This window comes from Artemia franciscana, chromosome 6, assembly GCF_032884065.1.
Source record: "Artemia franciscana chromosome 6, ASM3288406v1, whole genome shotgun sequence".
Lineage (NCBI taxonomy): Eukaryota > Metazoa > Arthropoda > Branchiopoda > Anostraca > Artemiidae > Artemia > Artemia franciscana.
This window is the reverse complement of record NC_088868.1, coordinates 19,033,852-19,055,133: the sequence shown is the minus strand read 5'-3', so window position 1 is coordinate 19,055,133 and position 21,282 is coordinate 19,033,852. Positions and strand designations below refer to the sequence as shown.

The following is a 21,282-nucleotide window of genomic DNA, read 5'->3' as shown; positions in this document are numbered from 1 at the left end:
TCCAAACCATCAAGGGGATTAGAGCTAGCCAATCTTTTAGTATCAAAACAATCCGACCAATTAGCGGCCAGGACCTTTTCACACAAAAAAACAGTCTGAGAGCAAGGCTCTCGAAGTTTGCTAAGGCCTTTCGGCCTGCATTCCCTATTCGGATGCTGCAAATAAATCAGATTATACGGTACGTTGCAGGATTAAATGCCAAGTAATTTTCACTTCCGAAAGAGAATGGAAGGTGGGTCCCATATCTTCTTTAAATTGCCAAAAATGCCTGAATCCATTCAGTATCTCATATTTGAAGCATCAACAATACTAATCTTGAAAAATATCTTGTAAGCTCCACCCCGAACAACAAAAGAAAAAAAAAATCGGATTATAAAAAAGAATAAAAAAAACAAGGATTTTATTTCAGAGAGAAGGGGATCAATACGAAAAACAGGAAAAAAAAATAGGCAAACTATGTGAAAAATTTAACAGATCATAGGAAAAACATGCAAAAATTTAAAACAATAAACCCCACTCCCAGAGGACCCCCCCACATACACATTCGACTTTTGATCTAGCCACTATATGACTACTGATTCGACTTACGTTTCAAAAGTCCGATTTCGCTCCCAACAAAAAGCTAGTCTTCACGTGAGTTAATAATCAGCTCACATTTTTTTAGGATTAGTTGCTCCTGATTAAGGTTATGGACGGATAAAAATATACTTTTCTGTATTTTTAAAAACCCAATAGCTTATCTTTCACTAAGAACTCTGATTTTAGAGTAGCTTTTGAAACGAACTTGATTGATTAATATTCAAATTAAGTTTTTACCTTTATCTGGGAGACGAACCTAAGTCCCTCGTGGCATAAATGCTAAGGGGAACAATTTCACCATTGGACGTAATTCCCAAGAGATACTTTAGTAAGGAAAATACAACTGCTCGCTACTGCTTCGCTTACAATAATATCTGGTCATAGAAAGAATAAAGCTCTGCTCCGGGGGGTTTGATACTTTTACCAGGGATTAGAGACCAAAAATGGCCAGCAGTCTCTTACCCTTGGCTCTCATAATCGTGATTATGATACATAGCTTTACCTATTATTTATTTGTTTTCAAATACAAGCTTGAAATTTCTCTGTTGGTACAGTCTTCAGAAAGGTATACAGAGAGAAGAACAATCCATCCTAACGGCACTAGGCGGTGATTTAAATGCAAAATATTACCACTTTTAAGATAATTTAAAAGAATGTTATAATAGAATTTTTTTTTTAGAATCGGTTTTATTTGCACAATCTCTCGTAGTCATAAAACTAAATGGCGCTTGTGCTTACAAAAAAGAGATTAAATCAAACGACAAAAAAAAATCAGAAGACAAATAGGATAAAATCAACAATTGTTATACTTTGATACAAAGAAAGGGATGAATGAGTTGGAAAAACGATTTGTGCGTGAAGAAGGTGCTGCTAATCTGTCAATTCTCTTCAACGTAGTACTTCGATGTTTCACTAAAACTGGTGGTAGTATCGATATTGTTCTGACTAATTATACCTATTAATCACAAAAGAAGTAGGTTTAGCTTCGGAGTTGGTCTTATAGAAAACAACATTGTCAAAAATAAGTTTTAAAAATACGTAGAAGCTTTAACTTATTTTAACATATAACGACAGCTTTGAAACGTTTTTGTCCAATATTATTCTAGTAGCCCACACTAAACATACCCAAGAGACATTTACTGCCTAATAAACGTCTTTTCCAGTTATGACCTTCTGCGGCAGCTACGTGAGGCGCTACTTGCTCATCTTCAACGATACGACCAGGTCTACCCGTAAAATCCATAGGAACTCTCCATCGTATGCTTTCCTAAAAATGAAAAAAAAAATTAAATTAAATTGTCTAAATGTAATAAAGGTGCTTTTTAAGCATAATAAAGCCTTTTCCCTAGTGTAAAAAAAAGATAGACGGAATTTAAGATAAGAGGAAATAAAAATATGTCCTAAGGCTTTGCACCTGAAATCAACGAAGTCTTTCTTTTAAATTTTTAGATTTTTGCGTTAACGCAGTAGATCCACTATTGCTTGATTCTCAAAACGCTTATTAGGATATTTTATAAAAATAAGGATATGCACACGAAAAAAAAAATTTAAATCATGAAAATGCTTTGGTTAATAAACTTTCTTTTGAAAATACTTTGGGTATAAAACTTTCTTTCTTTTTTAGCCAATTTTAATAAGATCATATTTGAATATACTTGGCCACATTTTCCGTGCTGAAAACAAAACATAAACTAAGCCAGGAAATTTCTTTCCGACAGATTATGGTCACATTGAACTAGAAGAAAAATCAACAATATAATATAAAATTATAATTTATTCAGTAAAAAAGAATACGCATTGCAAAATATTTCTTGAAAAAAAGAGAAAAAAGCCCAAAAATTGCTTAAAAATTTCCAACAAATGATTTTAGAGGTTATTCCACATCGGAACTGAAATCCTTAACACTAGACCACGTAAATTAGCAACCAACTCACTATCAGATGAATCGAGTCTCATACGCAGGGAAATACGCGAACCATCATAGAGCTCATGAAACATAGGCTAATGGTGATTCGTCAGTTACGCTACCACAGCAAGGCACTTTATGCTTCTAAACACGAAATAAACCATAATTCATGGTACAGTAAGAGCAAAAAAGAAAATTTTTGACATACAATAACCAAACAGACGCATTAGTTAAAATGAGTCAAATTTTCACATCATGTAACTCATTGAAACTATCATAGCCCTCCAAAAAACTAAGGAGTCGCACCAGTGCAGGTCTGGGACTAAAAGGACTCGTGTCGGTCACTATATAATTTTTCGCGCTTATCTATTATCTGTTATGAACAAGAGTATCTCCTGTACATGTAACCTCAAGCCTATTACCTTCGACTTATTCATGTTTGCGAATATTATGCTACAATGGGGAGGCAGCCATTGTAAATAGCACTGCTAGAAAGAGGTTTTTCTGCCTAGGAAAGCCCCCCTGCCCCTAAAAAAACTGATTAAATATCTACTAGTGCAATATTCGATACTTGCGTGTTATTTATAGCGACCACACCAAAGTAGTGAAGTTAAATTAATCACAAAGAAATATACCGAAATATGAGGAAAATATAATGCTTTAGTAACGAAATTATGGAAACTACAATAAAGAATTATGGCAGGCCGCCTAAAACGCATTATGTTAAATACCTAGCCAAACTACCTGTATAAATTAAATATTTTATTAAATATACCTGCGTAGTATTTTATCTCGCTAAAGCTAAGCTAATTATCTCCGACTGGACATAGAAAACCGGTTCCATAACAGATCAAGAACAAAGTACCCAATATTCTGTCGTTTTACCAAACTGTATTTCCTCTAAGGGCGCCACTCCTTCAGCCCATTCTGCAGCGCTGTTTAAACTTATTATTCTGGTAAGGCAAACTCACGAAAGGTCTACCTGATACCACTTTGATGCCGCACAAGCAGGATCAATAATAATAATAATAATAATAATAATAAAACAAAATTCAGTGTTGGATAGAGGCAGCCACCAGGATCAGGTTAAAAAATGAACAAAAAATTCCCCCGATTTTGCTGTTTACTATTTTTTTTTTCAGATCATTAAGTTGGAGGTGATAACATTTATCAAACAGTTCGTGGTAACGAACTGTAGTAAGGAGCGACCCGGCTCAATAGTAACCGAAACTCTAAAAAAAAAAATGGAATTTTGATACCAATAGTTACATCAAAAGAATCACATTTTAATGCTGATTTTAAATATATAAGTTTCATCAAGATCAGTTATACCCATCAAAAGTTACGAGCCTGAGAAAATTTCCCTCATTTTAGAAAATAGGGGGAAACACCCCCTAAAAGTCATACAATCTTAACGAAAATCACACCATCAGAGAACCTTGTTGTAGAAGTTTCAGGCTCCTATCTACAAAAACGTGGAATTTCGCATTTTTTGCCAGAAGACAGATCACGGATGCGTGTTTATTTGTTTTTTTGTTGTTTTTTTTTTCCCCAGGGGTGATCGTATCGACTGAGTGGTCCTATAATGTCGCGAGAGGGCTCATTCTAACGAAAATTAAAAGTTCTAGTACCCTTTTTAAGTGACCAGAAAAATTGGAGGGCACCTAGGCCCCCTCCCAGGTTCATTTTTTCCCAAAAATTACCGGATCAAAACTCTGAGATAGCCATTTTGTTCACCACAGTCGAAAAACCAAATAACTATGTATTTAGGGACGACTTACTCCCCCGCAGTCCCCGTGGGAGGGGCTGCAAGTTACAAACTTTGACCTGTGTTTACATATAGTAATGGTTACTGGGAAGTGTACAGACGTTTTCAGGGGGATTTTTTTGGTTTAGGGGGGAGATTTGAGGGGGGGGGGTACGTGGGAGGATATTTCCATGGAGAAACTTCTCTTGAGGGAAGAAAATTTCAATGAAGGGGGCGCAGGATTTTCTAGCATTATTTGAAAAAAAAACAATGAAAAAATAAATATGAAAAGTTTTTTCTACTGAAAGTAAGGAGCAGCATTAAAACTTAAAACAAACAAAAATTATTGGGCATATGAGGGGTTTACCTCCTCGTTATACCTCACTCTATGCGCTAAAGTATTTTTTGTAATTTTAACTATTTATTCTACGGCCTTTGTGATTCACAGGTCATTCTTAAGGAATTGGGACAAAATCTAAGCTTTAGTGTAAAGAGCGAGGTATCGACGAGGGTTGAACCCCCTCATATACGCAATAAAAACATACGAATATAGAAGTTCGTTACGTAAGTTACGTATATTTTCTACCAATGAAAATGTTTGTAAAAAATTAAGTTCTGGTTGCTTTTTTAAGTAATCAAAAAGTTGGAGGGCAACTAGGCCTCCTCCCTCGCTCCTTTTTTTCTCAACATCTTCCGATTAATTGCAATTAATTAATATGCAAATTTTGTTTTAATTATTTATGTGCGGAGAGCCAAGATCAAAACATGCATTAATTTAAAAACGTCCAGAAACTGAATAAAAAAAACAAGTTTTTTTAAATGAAAGTAAGGAACAACATTAAACCTTAAAACGAACAGAAATTACTCCGTATATGAAAGGGGCTTTTCCTCCTCAACGCCCCGCTCTTTACGCTAAAGTTTCTTACTGTTTTAAAAATAGAGTTAAGAGAAAGAGTCAAACTTTAGCGTCTTGATCAGTCTCCATCAGATGGACTGGCCAAAGACGGATAAAACTGGATTGAAAATTAATGCAATACAACACACTGGATTAAGATTATCCAGCAAATGTCAAGCTAACAGATGTTCTATTCTTGTATCAATAAAGCTTGTACCACCATATGTCATTCTCAATTTATATCTGCTGATTTTTTTTTAATAAAAGAAAGAATTAATCATTTCGTTTGGAAATTTTCGCCTTAAGTTTAGCAGTTATCTAATATAGGAGCAGCATTGTCCTTTCAAGCTATTAAATAAAACAAGAGCTAAGAGCTCATATGGCACTTGTGACGAGGTCGGAAGAGCCAAGAGCTCATATCGTATGAGCTGTAGCAAAATTCTAAGAATCAATAGATTCCTTTAAAAGAAATATCACAGGCTTAATGCCGGTCGGGATTTAAAATAAGAGCTCTGAGTCACGAGGTCCTTCTAAATATTAAAATTCATTAAGATCCGATAACCCACTCGTAAGTTAAAAAATACCACAATTTTTCTAATTTTTTCTCTCCCTTCAGCCCCCCAGATGGTCGAATCGGGGAAATCGACTTTACCAAGTCAATTTGTGCAGCTCCCTGACACACCTACCAGTTTTCATCGTCCTAGCACGTCTAGAAGCACCAAACTCACCAAAGCACTGAACCCCACCACCTAACTCCACCAAAGAGAGCGGATCCAGTCCGGTTACGTCAATCACGTATCTACGACATTTAATAAGCGTTTTCCAAGATTTCCAGTTTCCCCCTCCAACTACCCCCAATGTCAAAAGATCTGGTCGGGATTTGAAATAAGAGCTTTGAGACATGAGTTCCTTCTAAATATCAAATTTCATTAAGATCCGGCCATTCTTAAGTTAAAAATACCTCAATTTTTCTGATTTTTCTAAATTAACAACTCCCAGCTCCCTCAAAGAGAACAGATCCGTACCAATTGTGTCAATCTCGTATCTATAACTTGTGTTTATTCTTCTCATCAAGTTTCATCCCGAACTCTCCACTCTAAGGGGTTTCCAAGATTTCTGTTTCCCCCCTCCAGCCCTCTATGTCCCCGTATCCGATTCAAATTGAAAATAGAGCATCTGAGACATAAGATTCTTCTATATATGAAGTTTCATTAAGATACGATCACCCATTCGTAAGATAGGCTACCTCGATTTTCACGTTTTCCAAGAATTCCGGTTTCCCCCTCCAACTCCCTTCAATGTCAACGAATATGGTCGAGATTTAAAATGAGAGTTCTAAAGCACAAGATCCTTCTAGATATTAAATTTCATTAAGATCTGATCACTTGTTCGTAAGTTACAAATACCTCATTTTTTCTAATTTTTCCGAATTACCCCCCCCCCCACTCCACAAAAGAGAGCGGATCCGGTCCAGTTATGTCAGTCACCTATCTTGAACTTCTCCTTATTCTTGCCACCAAGTTTCATCCTGATCTCTCCGCTTTAAGCGTTTTCCAAAATTCCCACCCCCCACCCCCTAATGACACTGGATCCTGTCGGGATTAAAAATAAAAGATCTGAGTTTTGAGGACCTTTTAAATATGAAATTTCATTAAGATACGATCACTCTTTCGTAAGTCAAAAATACCTCATTTTTTCTGATTTTTCAGAATTAATCCTCCCCCCAACTCCCCCAAAGCGAGCAGATCCGTTCCGGTTATGTCAATCCCGTATCTAAAACTATTTTTCCCACCAAGTTTCATCCTGATCCCTCCACTCTAAGCATTTTCCAAGATTTTAGATTCCGCCCCCCCCCCAACTTCCCCTTCACTGGATCCGGTCGGGTTTTAAGATAAGAGCTCTGAGACCACATATCCTTCAAAACATCAAATTTCATTAAGATCCGATCACTCCTTCGTTAAAAATACCTCATTTTTAAAAATTTTCAGAATTAATCCTCCTCCCCAAACTCCTCCAAAGAGAGCGGATCCGTTGCGTTTATTTCAATCGCGTATCTAGGACTTACGATTATTTTTACCACTAAGTTTCATCCCGATCCCTCCACTCTAAGCGTTTTCCAAGATTCTACTCCCCCCCCCCCCGAAACTCCCCCAGTGTCACCAGATCCGGTCGAGATTTAAAATAAGAGCTCTGGGACACGATATCCTTCCAAAAATCAATTTTCATTAAGATCTGATCACTCCTTCGTAAGTTAAAAATACCTCATTTTTTCTAATTTTTCAGAATTAACCCTCGCCCCAGCTCCCCCAAAGAGATCGGATCCGTTCCGGTTATGTCAATCACGTATCTAGGACTCGTGCTTATGTTTCCCACCAAGTTTCATCCCGATCCCTCAACTCTAAGCGTTTTCCGAGATTTTAGGTTCCCCCCCTCAATTCCCCCCAATGTCACCGGATCCAGTCGGAATTTAAAATAAGAGCTCTGAGACACAATATTCTTCCAATCTTCAAATTTCATTTAGATCGATCACTCCTTCGTAAGTTACACATACCTCATTTTTTCTAATTTTCATAATTACCCCCCTCCCAACTCCACCAAACTGAGCAGATCCGTTACGGTTATGTCAATCACGTATCTAGGACTTCTGCTTATTTTTCCCACCAAGTTTCATCCCGATCCCTCCATACTAAGCGTTTTCCAAGATTTTAGGTCCCCCCCCCAACTCCCCCCAATGTCACCGGATCTGGTTGGGATTTAAAATAAGAGCTCTGTGACACGATATCCTTCCAAACATCAAATTTCATTAAGATTCCATCACCCGTTCGCAAGTTAAAAATACTTCATTTTTACTAAATTTTTTTTCGAATTAACTGACCCCCCACTCACCCCCAGATGGTCAAATCGCGAAAACGACTACTTCTAATTTAATCTGGTCCGATCCCTGATACGCCTGCCAAATTCTATCGTTCTAGCTTACCTGGAAGTGCCTAAAGTAGAAAAACCGGGACAGACAGACAGACCGACAGAATTTGGATCGCTATGTGTCACTTGGTTAATAGCAAGTGCCATAAAAAAAATAGTTTTTTTTAACTGAAAGTAAGGAGCGACATTAAAACTTGAAACGAACAGAAATTACTCCGTGTATGAAAGAGGCTGTTCCCTTCTCAACTGCCCCGCTCTTTACGCTAAAGTTTGACTCTTTCTCTCAATTCTACTTTATTAAACAGTGAAAAATCCGATTTTTTTATGTATCTATTAGTATCAAAATTCCGTTTTTTAGTTTCGTTTACTATTGAGCCGGGTCGCTCCTTATTACAGTTCGTTACCACGAACTGTTTGATTAAAAACTCTGTGTCCCTTTTATAGTCTTTTGTCGGGCCTCCATTTCGGGAGAATAATTTTTTTTCTATTTTCCCTGTTGCACTGTTGTGCCCTCAGCCAGATGACTTTGAGATATATGTTTGGAGCCGAGCAGAAAAAAGTTTTTTCATCCTTTCCAGGTTCCATTTAGGGGGCCTCCTGTCCCCAAAAAATTTCTTGTGTAAATTAGGTTTCTCTTGACCCAAAGACTCGCAACTGTAAGTTTCAAACTGATCACGGACCAAAAGCTTTTTGACGTATCCCAGTCTCCCTAACACCCTCTCTCATCCCGACAAATGTGTTCCCTTTCGCCAGGGAGCGAACCTTAAAAGTTTCGAGCCTATCAGACACCAAGATCAAACATATCCTCATATTTCTTACTATAAAACTATCCACAGTTAAAATTTTGATAATTGTGTTGTGGAGCAACACTACTGCTTTCGTAGTTTTTTTTTTTTTTTTTTTTTTTTTTTTTCACCGTGATCAGCGACCTGTAGCTCCGAAGTGGTAAGAGTTAAAAATTTGAGATTTTTCAGAGGGAAGGGAAACGTGAAACAGAGAAAAAAGTTCCAGAGAAGTTCCTAAAATTTCTAACAGTTTTCCATAAAAAAAAATAAAACCGTTTTTTCTTAGAAACTCTGCGTTCGATGTTTGGCGTCAAGTTAAGACGACCCTAGCTTCGGAAATAAACTTGTTAGAAATACAGTTATGCTGAACTCATGTAGAACTTTCATTTGTCTCTTCGAGAACCGGAGCACAAAATTCCGTAGCTCTTACAGATTTCCCGGAAATAATTCCGGAAAAGTCCATCTCGTTCCGATTTTTTTTGGAATTTTCTCAAATTTTCGATTTTGATGTTTCTTATATTTTTATCGAGTAGTGCTATGAAAAGTATGCAAGAAGAAGTGAAGTGTTCTATATACCAAGTTGCTTCGTTCTCTAAGAAATAATTTCCGAAGTTTCGACGTTCTAGAGGTAACTTCTGTTCTGGACCAGCTAGAATTTTTTTTCCAACGCGGTTCGACAGGTCTCGATCTCCGAACAACTGGAGCTTACAATAGTTTCCCCGAAATAAAATTCCTTCTGTGGGTTTTTCTATTTGGAAGTTTTGTCATGCCCTCGGGGCAATTTAAATTTTTTGGTGAATTTGGTTTGTTTTATATTTTCCTAGCTTAGACCATCAAAAGTTAAGCAGAAAACTCTAAGACGTTATTTCCGTATCTCTTTCAGATTTCCCGGAAATAATTCCCGAAATGTGCGTCTCGAAACATAATACTTCGAATTGGCGTCAAGTTAAGACGGCCCTAGTTTCGGAAGTAAACGTTTTAGAGATAAAATAATTATGAACTCATATAGAACTTTTATTGATGTTTCTCGTTTATTTCTGGACCAGCTAAACATTTTACCAAAATCAGTTTAGTAGGAGCTCGAAATAAAACCATATCAAAGATGCTTCAAGATAACAATCGAAGCCGCATTAGAAAAATGTCCTCTGAAGGACATAATGGAGACTGTTGCTCCACAACTGTGTCCCGTAGGGCACAGTTGCACGTGTTGCTCCGCAACTGTGCCGGAAGGAACAGGGCACAGTTGCTGCAACACTTCCCGTTGCACAGGCAACGGAGGTCTAATTTACTACCCAAACCCAGGCATATTTCCTAGATCTTAGTCACCTGACATCCATAGCTTAGGTAAGCTTATTACCTTCTATCATCATTATGTATGAAAGTCAGGTTGGCCTCAGAGAATATATTAGATCCTTATAAAGGGCACGACAACCTTAAATTTCAAGTCGGATGAACCCGTCTCAAGTTTCTACAACCATCCCTCCTATACGAAGAGGTAAGGTTGAAAAAAAAAACACTTTGAAGGCATGCTACTAAGGCGACTTTACTGCCTTTTCCTCACAAATTAAACCTTCCTCCACTTCCAAATTTTTGAAAAAATTTCCATTCTTTTCTATATCATTTATCATTTCCTACGACTTTATCACAAGTTAATACGTGATGTAAAAGGACAAGATGATAATTTTTCCAAAAGTCGATTACTAGCTCTAATAGATCCAAACTAACTTTTTATGTCAAGTAAAGAAGCAAAAAGCAACATGCAAACGAAAAGCACAAGCAACATACAACAACAAACAAACAATAAAAACTAACTCAAAATATTCTGTCCATCTCTTTCTAACAATTTCTTTAATGTTAATTGAGCCCCAATTAACAATCTTTAATTAGGACAAGTCCATACTGAGTACTATAATTTTGAAAAAATAATTTGTATAGTTGCTGATGGTGTCTTAGGGAAGAAAGTTAAGACTGCAGCTAGGAATATTAGTGAAAAGGCTTTATGTTTAATAGAGAGGAAAAGGGGTTTGTTCAAGAATTATCTGAGTGATAGATCATATGAAAACAAAAGGACTGTAAAGAAAGTGGAGAAAGCATTAAGATATGAACTAAGGAGGTGTAAAGTGGATGCCATGGATAAGACTGCCAAGGATCAGGAAGATGCAGCTAGACGGCATAATATTAAAATATTGTACTGGCATGTTAATAAACTGAAAGAGAGTAGTCAATCCGGACTTGTCCCAGTTAAAGATAGGAACAGGGCCACAATTAGTGATAAGGAAAGAGTTAAAGAGAGATGGGCGGAACATTTCAAAAATGTGCTAAACCGAGGGAAACGATATAGAGGAAAATAAAAAGTTTGTGATACCTTGGGTGTGAAGGAAGATTTGTTTTGTGAGGAAGAACTAGCGACAGAACTAAAACGATTAAGCAATAATAAGGCTCCAGGTGTTGATAGTTGGGTAAATGATATATGGTGGCTCTGAGGTTAGAAACAAGTTACTGAAGATGATGAATATGGTTTTTGAAAAGGGCGAAGTACCTAACGATTTTTAGGAAAACCTTAATTAAACCACTGTATAACAAAGGTGATAAGAGTGAGTGTTGTAATTATCGAGGCATTAATCTGGTCTCTGTAGGTAGTAAATTACTTAGTAATATGATACTTTTTAGACTGAGAGATGCTGTAGACAAAGTTTTAAAAGAAGAACAGCGCGGTTTTAGAAAAGGTAGAGGATGTGTCGACCAAATTTTCACTCTTAGTTTAATAATTGAGAAGTGTCTTAGTTGTCAAACACCTTTGGTCCTCAGTTTTATAGATTATGAGCAAGCGTTCGATTCTGTTGATAAGAGAGCTTTAGCTCTCTTGTATGGTATACCAGGCAAATACATTAAAGTGATTAGTGCTATGTACGAGAATTAAATAAAAAAAATAGTTTTTTTAACTGCAAGTAAGGAGCAACATTAAAACTTAAAACGAACAGAAATTACTCCGTGTATGAAAGGGGCTGTTCCCTTCTCAACGCCCTGTTCTTTGCGCTAAAGTTTGACACTTTCTCTCAATTCTACTTTATTAAATAGTAAAAACCTAGGTGGGCAGCTTCACTTACCTTGGTAGTATTATTAGTAAAGACGATGGGAGCAGTGAAGATGTTAAAAGCAGAATTAGCCAAGCCTCAAGTTGTTTGTTCAATTAAAAAAAAAAGTTCGGAAGAATAGGAAGATAAGTCTGCAAACCAAGATTAGAATATTGGAAGGTACACTGATAACCGTGGCCCTCGGATAGGCGCTCCGAAAAGCGGATGAAGATTTACTAGATGTTTTCCAGAGAAATTACCTACGGATTGTTCTGGGTACCCGGCTGACTGACCGTATTTCAAACAGTAGACTGTACAAAAAATGTGGTTCAATCTCGCTTTCTAGGGCTATAATGAAAGAAAGGTTGAGATGGCCAGGGCATGCTCTGCGGATGAAGGATGACAGATTACCGAAGATTGTCCTTTTCGGCCAACCGTCTATGGCTAAGCTGAAAGTAGGTCGTCCTCGTCTGGGTGGGAGGATGTCATAAATAAAGACTTAAATGAAATTGGAACTTCCTGAGAGGGCTTAAAGAGGAAGGCTTTGAATTGATTGGGATGTAGGAGGAGCGTGAGTAGCTGTGTTGGCCTCAAGGCGGTTTGCTGCTGCGGTGAGTTGTTAGTAGTAGTAGCATACTGAGCACCTTCTCATAGTTCCTTGACATGTCAATGCAGCATCTTAATATTATACACCAAAATATATTTTTAAAAAGAACCTTTTTTATAACTATAACATTGAAAAATCCAAAATCGCTGAAACTTTAATGATTTAACATCATTATCGTATTAAAGAATCAGTCTACTTTAATTAGTTCTTTCCAGTATGATGATTCCCCTTTTTTATTGTTGTTGGTTTTTTGACAAGTAAAAACACAATGTTCGAAATAAGTTTCGTTTTCGAGGAAATAAAAATGAGACTCGAGACATTTTGCGTTTGAGAGGGAAGGTGACGGAGATACTCTTGTCATTTACCTTGATTAGCCTTAACATAGGATTTTTTTTCCTATTTTGCTGTTTATGTTGACGTATAATAAACACACTGCTCGAAATATTAAGTTTTCAGTAAGCGCATTTTTAAACTTCAATGTACTCAGTAAGCCTAAAGCTTTCCGTAGATGGACCAACTTGAATAGGAATGAGGTAAATTTGAATTGAGTCCATATCTTTTCCTACTTCGTGACACAGGGTTGTAACAGTTTAGAACTAGTCTACAAGTATGAGTGTGTGTGTCTTTCCGGTACTAATGTGTTTACAAGTTGTGTGTGTTTAGTTATACTTACATATATGCGTCTTTCCGCACTTACGAAATAGAGAAAATACTCAAACTAGACGGTAACAGAAATTGATAAAAACAAGCATTCAGAATAATTTTAGGGCCATGAAAAATAGGCTATAAAAACTTGAATATAAACCCAAAACTGGGAATGTGACGGCAGAACAGGCATGGGAGGACCGAAGGATTAATCTGCCGACCATAGCGACCGGGAAGCAACGTCCGTCTACATTTGCGAGGGCCAATGGCCTGAGCAGGCGGATGGAAGCGGCAAAAAGCAGGCCATAGTAACCTTGCAGTTCGCGCCACAGCAATGGGTCCTCGAATTCTGTAATCAAGACGTCATTCTAAGCTAATTTCTCTTTTTTATGGCACTTGGTATTTACCAAGTGACATACAGCGATCGCAATTTCTGTTGATTTGTCGGTCCCGGTTTTGCTAGTTCGGGCACTTCCAGATAAGCTAGGAGGATGAAAGTTAGCAGGCGTATCAGGGACCAGACAAGATTAAATTAGAAATGTTCTCTTCCTCGATTCGACCATCTGGGGGGGGGGGGTGGAGGAACGGTTAATTCGGAAAAATTAGAAAAAATGAGGTATTTTTAACTTACGAACGGGTGATCGTATCGTAATTAAATTTGATATTTAGAAGGATCTCGTGCTTCAGAGCTTTTTTAAATCCCGACCAGATCCGGTGACATTGGAGGGAATTGCAGGGGGAAACTGGAAATCTTGGAAAACGCTTAGAGTGGAGAGATCGGGATGAAACTTGATGGGAAGAATAAGCACAAGTTCTAGATACGTGATTGACACAACTGGACCGGATCCGCTCTCTTTGCGGGAGTTGGGGGGATTTCCAGTGCTTTGGCGAGTTCGGTGTTTCTGGACGGGCTAGGACGATGAAAATTGGTGGGCGTGTCAGGGACCTGCACAAATTGACCTGATAACGGTCGTTTCCACGGTTCGACTATCTTGGGGGCTGGAGAGAGAAAAAATTGAAAAAATGAGGTATTTTTAACTTACGAATGGGTGATCGGATCTTAATGAAATTTGATATTTAGAAGGATCATGGTCTAAGAGCTCTTATTTTAAATTCCGACCGTATCCGAACTTGCGAACGGGTGACCAGATCTTAGTGAAATTTGATATTTAGAAGGAGCTCATGTCTCACGAGTTCTTATTTTAAATCCAAACCAGATCTGGTGACAATGGGGGGAGTTGGATGGGGAAACCGGAAAGCTTGGAAAACGCTTAGAGTGGAGAGATCGGGATGAAACTTGGTGGGAAGAATAAGACCATGTCGTAGATACGTGATTGACGTAACCGGACTAGATCTACTCTCTTCGGGGGAATTAAGAGAGGGGGGGGGTCCAGTGATTTAGCGAATTCGGTTCTTCTTGACGTACTAGGACGATGAAAATTGGTAGGCGTGTCTGGGACCTGCACAAATTTACTTGATAACAGTCTTTTTCCCCGATTCAACCATCTGAGGAAATGAAGGGAAAGGAAAAATTAGAAAAAATTAGGTATTTTTAACTTACGGATGGGTGATCGGATCTTAATGAATTTTGATATTTAGAAGGACCTCGTGTCTCAGAGCTCTTGTTTTAAATCCCGATCGGCATTAAGCCTCCAATTTTCCTTCTTAAATCAATCTATTGATTCTTAGAATATTGCTAGAGCTCTTAGCTCTTGCTTTTTAAGGGACCATTCTTTGAATTACTATAGCCATTTTAATATTCCAGGATTGTTTTTGCAAAATTACACATTTTCAGAAGTTTTTCCCGAGACGGAAGCAACGTCCGTCTACATTTGCGAGGGCTAATGAACTGAGCAGGCGGATGGAGTCGGCAAAAAGCAGGCTACAGTAACCTTGCGATTCGCGCCACACCAATGGGCCCTTGAATTCTGAAATCAAGACGTTATTCTAAGCTAGTTTCTTTTTTCAGGTAACAATTCCTGGAATTTCTGTAACCATTTAATACTCCAGTATTGTTTTTGCAAAATTACACTCTTCTAGCTTGAACAGATAAGCTTCTTTTAGCACAAAAACCAACAAACAATGATATTTTACTTTATATATAGGCTAGCGAAAAAACCCTTTCGTGGGCTTGGCGCAGGTCATATCTTTGGCCGTCAAGTACTACTTAATGATTACGTCGATTTTTTAAATTTAGCTTCTTTTTTGTCGGTTAAAGTGTTTTAGATTTTACAGCCTACGTCAACTCCCATTCGCACCCTTATGAATAATTTTGTACACGGCTTGGCCATGATGTCATAACTTGTTTAATTATAACCTTCGCTTCAGTTCTTGGCAGGTTAAAATATTTACATAGTTTCCCACAATTCGATTCAAACTTCCTAATCCGCCTAATGTCAGTTACAACCAATCATCAGAGATATTCGTGACATATCAATACAAAACAATAAACTTAGTTATAATAAGCAAAATTAAGGTCAACGACCCAACCTATTTGTATTCATATTAGTAATTTCGACAGTTGTACTAGAATTATATATAAGAAAAAAATTAAGTACACGACTTTCTCATCATATTAATATGTTAATACCTTATATTAATACCCGAGAGATTTTATAAGCTTAAAATAATTCAGCGGGAAACCAAGAAAATTTGGCGTTCGGTGCTTTGAATCAGTGCTCTATTTTTGTTTAGTGAGACAGACAAAATAAAAATTTAATGATAAGTAAGGAGCAACAATGAAACGAACATAAATTATTCCAAATATGAGGGGGCTACCCCTTCCTCAACCCTCAACCTTTCCACTAAAGTCTTGAAGTTCTTTTAAAATATTTATCATTCAAATTCAACGACTCTTGTTTTTCAAGTGTCGCTTTTAAAGAATTGTGACAAAAAGTCAAGCTTCAGCATAAAGAGCGAGGGTTGAGGAAAAGGCATTCCCATCATATACAGAATAATATATGTTCGTTTAAGTTTTAAGGTTACTTCTTGCTTTCACTTAAAAAACTAGTAGTTTTTTTTATTTATTTCTGACCGTTTTTCGAATCATGCCAGGAAATTCCCTCCCCCCACGTAAAATTTCTCCTGAAAAAGTTCCCGCAGTAACTTTCTTCCACAAGGATTACTCAATCCGTGGGAAATCCCCCTCCACCCCCCTATTGTTATCAGGATTCCGTTCTTCTAGAGTTTCGGTTACTATTGGGCCGAGTCACTCCTTCCTTACAGTTCGTTACCACGAACTGTTTGACGATATAGATCTTTTACCCAAAGAATGACAGAACGTATTATAGAGACTATTAAATTATATACAAAAGTGATTTTTGTACGGTGATTTTTCAATAATGTAATATAAATTATGAAAAAACCGCACAAAGGTCAATCATGTCTTTGGCATGTCTTACAACTACAGAAAAAAATATATTCGGGTAAAAACCGCGTTTTTTTCTGGGGGAATGGTTGTCACCTCAACTAATTTTTTTATAAAATCACTAGCTGTTGGGGTGGCGCTTCGCGCCATCCCAACACCTAGTTGGTGGGAGCGCTTCGCACCCCCTCCCCCGGGGATGGCGCGTTTTTTTAGTTTTTAGTCGTTACGCGCCATTGTAGTTGTGTCCCCGTGTCCCACCTGTGAATATAGATAGATATATATATATATATATGTTTTTAACTACGTAAAACTTGCGAATATACAACATTCTTCGCTGTCCCATTGTCTGTGCATATAAACAGATTGTCAGGTTTACCGACTCTTGAACATGCAACATATAATTGTCCATGGGAAAACCAATCCGTATTCATATCTATACTTCATGATTCTAATGATTGCCCTTGAGCTTTCTTGATGGTGATTGCTAATCGAACATTCCCTGTGTCGCCGTCGTCATTTATACATCCCCCTGTGCCCCTCGGCGTCCCCGTTGTAGTTGTGTCCCTGTGTCCCGGTCGTCATTTATATTCCCTTTGTCCCGGTCGTCATTTGTGTCCCGGTGTCCCAGTCTGTAATTTCTCTTTGAGTGTCCCGGTCGTCATTTATATTCCCTGTGTCCCGGTGTCCCGGTCGTCATTTGTGTCCCGGTGTCCCGGTCTGTATATACATTTGTTTTTTAATTGGTATTTTTTTAGTTTTTAGTTTTTTACCTTTTTTTTAGTTTTTTTAATTATACCTCATGATTCTAATGATTACCCTTGAGCTTTGATGCTCAACAGCTTTGTTTTTGTAGTTTTTACCTAGCCAAGGTTCGAACCTGCAACCTCTCGGACCTGGAACATAACGCGCTACCAACTCAGCTACTTCGGGCTTGAATACATTCGTTTTTGAATTGGTATATGATGAAATAATTCATAATTCAGACGTCATATGCGGACAGACAGACATAACACACATACAACTTATTTTTATATTTTTCTCCTTTATTTTTCAGTTTTTTTCCTTTTTTTTCTTTTTTAGTTTTTTTTTAGTTTTTTTAGCTTTTTTTAATTAGTTTTTAGTTGTTTTTTTTTCTTTTTAGTTTTTTTTGTAGTGTTTACCTTTTTTTTTTTAGTTTTTTTTTTAGTTTTTTTTTTGTTTTAGTTTTTTTTTTTTTTAGTTTTTTTTTTGTAGTTTTCACCTAGCCAAGGTTCGAACCAGCAACCTCTCGGACCTAGAACTTGGAACATAACGCGTTACCAACTCAGCTACTTCGGGCTTGAATACATTCGTTTTTGAATTGGTATATGATGAAATAATTCAGACGTCATATGCGGACAGACAGACATAACACACATACAACTCATTTTTATATATATAGATTATATATATATATATATAGTATATATATATATTTATATATATATATATATATATATATATATATATATATATATATATATATATATCTATATATATAAAAATAAGTTGTCTGTGGATGGATGGATGGATGGATGTGTGGATGGATGTGTCAGGTGACGTCACCTGAAAAAACTGGATCAGGTGACGTCAAAACTGAAAAAACTAAAAAAGGCAAAAACTACAAAAAAAACTAAAAACTAATAAAAAAAATAAAAAAGCTAAAAAACTAAAAAAACTAAAAAAAGGCAAAAACTACAAAAAAAAACTAAAAAACTAAAAAAAAAAACTGAAAAAAACTAAAAAAAGGCAAAAAACTACAAAAAAAAACTAAAAACTAATAAAAAAAGTAAAAAAGCTAAAAAACTAAAAAAACTAAAAAAACTAAAAAAAGGTAAAAAACTAAAAAAATAAAAAATAAAAAAAAACTAAAAAAAAAGGAAAAAACTGAAAAATAAGCTAAAATAAAGGTAAAAACCAATAAAAAACTAAAAAGAAAAAAAGGAAAAAACTAAAAAAAATTTTTCATCTAAAAAACTAAAAAAAACTAAAAAAGGTAAAAACTAAAAGAACTAAAAAAGAAAAAAATAAATGACGACACTCAAAGAGAAAGCGACCAGGACAAAAGGAATGTTCGATTAGCAATCAACAAAGCACCGGGACACAGGGAGTATAAATGACGACCAGGACACAAGTAAAAAAAAAAATTAACAAAACTAAAAAGAAGGTAAAAACTACAAAAAAACTAAAAAGAAAAAAAAAACTAAAAAACTAATAAAAAAACTAAAAAATCTAAAAATCTAAATAAACTAAAAAGAAAAAAAAAAGGAAAAAAATAAAGGAGAAAAACAAAACTAAAAAAGGAATGTATATACAGACCGGTACACCGGGATACAAATGACGACCGGGACACAGGGAATATAAATGACGACCGGGACACAGGGACACAACTACAACGGGGACACCGGGGGAAACAGGGGGATATAAATGACGACCGGGACAAAAAAACTAAAAAGAAAAAAAAAACTAAAAACTAATAAAAAAACTAAAAAATCTAAAAATCTAAATAAGCTAAAAAAGACAAAAAAAGGAAAAAAATAAAGGAGAAAAACAAAACTAAAAAACGAATGTATATACAGACCGGGACACCGGGATACAAATGACGACCGGGACACAGGGAATATAAATGACGACCGGGACACAGGGACACAACTACAACGGGGACACCGGGGGAAACAGGGGGATGTAAATGACGACCGGGACACCGGGACAGGGAATGGTCGATTAGCAATCACCATCAACAAAGCTCAAGGGCAATCATTAGAATCATGAGGTATAGATCTGAATACAGATTGTTTTCCCATGGACCATTATATGTTGCATGTTCAAGAGTCGGTAAACCTGACAATCTATTTATATGCAAAGACAATGGGACAGCAAAGAATGTTGTATATTCGCAAGTTTTACGTAGTTAAAACCATATATATATATATATTATATATATATATAATATATATATATATATATATATATATATATATATATATATATATATATATATATCTATCTATATTCACAGGTGGGACATAGGGACACAACTACAATGGCGCGTAACTATTATGGCGCGTAACGACTTACGCGCGCGGGGGGGCTTGGGGGGGGCGCGAAGCGCCCCCACCAACTAGGTGTTTGGGGTGGCGCGAAGCGCCACCCCAACAGCTAGTATACATATATATTGTGATTCCTCGGCACGCTTTCTGTTCTTACTTTCTCTATCAGCCGCAAGCCTGTTTTCTTGCTGTTCTTGTGATTCCTCGGCACGCTTTCTTTTCTTACTTTCTCTATCAGCCGCAAGTTTTTTGGCACAGACTCTTTGAGCAGCTTCCTCGGCTGTTGCCATTGTATGTTCTTCAGTCATTTTACAATTAAACATTCTTCCGTCCATGATCTTCTTACAATTAAAAAATTTTCTTTTGAGCAGCTTCCTCGGCTGTTGCCATTGTAGGTTCTTCAGTCATTTTTACAATTAAACATTTTTCCGTCCACGATCTTCTTACAATTAAAAATTTGTCTTTGAACGATTTTCTTAAATACCTTTAATGACGTCATCGTCATAACAAACATGACGACAACTAACTTGATGACGACGTGACGTCACTCGACAGACCCACAGACAACTTATTTTTATATATATAGATAGATGACTATATACTCACTGATGGAGATAGATGTGAACTAAGCAACGTATCAAAGGAACTGGATCGGTTACTATAAGTACTGCTGGTTTCTGACTGCCTCTGTTTATGCTGTCTGTAATTATCCTTCAGCCGCTTCCCATACTAGAAAAAGAAAGATTAATAGTTTGAAAACTATAATGAATCTCTTGAAATTATAGCTATAAACTATAGTAGAATAGTTTGAAATCAAAATGTAGATTCTATGCTGTGAATGTAAAGAACGAAATAATTAAGGGACAAAAACTTAAAAATAACTGAAGTTATAGCAAATAAAAAGTGGTGCTCAAGCTAGGGTGTTATGCTCTTTACTAAAAACAGAAAACATTTTGAACAATTTTTCATTTTTTTCATTATCACATTGACAAATAGATACTGTTAAGAATTATAGCAATTTTTCTTCTTTTTTTCAATATGTCAGTATACCTAAAATAATAATTTAATTTTTTTTAGTCTAGTATGCAAGAGATATTCGTCAACATATTCTTCCTTTTAAATCCTTTCTTTCAAAATATATAGAAAATTAATTTAAGTCAATTCAAATGTTTTCTTAGAAAATTCAACTGATTGTTTCTAAAAATTGTCGATCGACGTTTTAAAAGTCGAATTTAGGCATTAGTTTTTTTTCTTTTGAATGAAATAGAATCAAAAGGAAAAACAGTGGCAAAAAATATTCTTTTAAATGAAAAACTGAACTGAAATTTACGATTTGCAACTTACAAATTGTATTTTTCTAAGATACTGTCTCTTATAAATGATTTTTTTTTTTAAATAATGGAAACCCTTTAAACAAAATTACTCAAAAACACAATGTGTGTTTTGCCTACCTTAGAAATACAAATCAGTCCGATTTCTAGAGAAGTTCAACAAGAACAAGGTCTTTTTACTTTTTTTTTGCCAATAGATATTCGATAGGTTCTTACACTAATTCATCTTTTTTTGGGATTTTGAGAGGGGAATTCAAGCCTAGACACACTTCTCTCCCCCCCCCCCTTCCCTAGATACTGTCTTGTCTAAACCGTCAAAACTTTGAATCACAATTTTTCAAGATAATAAAAATTGC

General features: G+C 36.3%; 1 protein-coding gene across 1 annotated transcript in view; it reads right to left on the bottom strand.

Annotated features, from left to right (window-relative positions):
* Positions 1-21,282, bottom strand: part of LOC136028146 (growth factor receptor-bound protein 14-like) — a 243,917-nt gene that overhangs the window by 17,614 nt on the left and 205,021 nt on the right. The window contains exons 8-9 of the mRNA XM_065705808.1: positions 20,202-20,324; positions 1,705-1,846 (exon numbers count right to left, since the gene is read on the bottom strand). Coding sequence (XP_065561880.1) covers positions 1,705-1,846; positions 20,202-20,324 — 265 coding nt within the window. The remainder of the gene's footprint in view (positions 1-1,704; positions 1,847-20,201; positions 20,325-21,282) is intronic.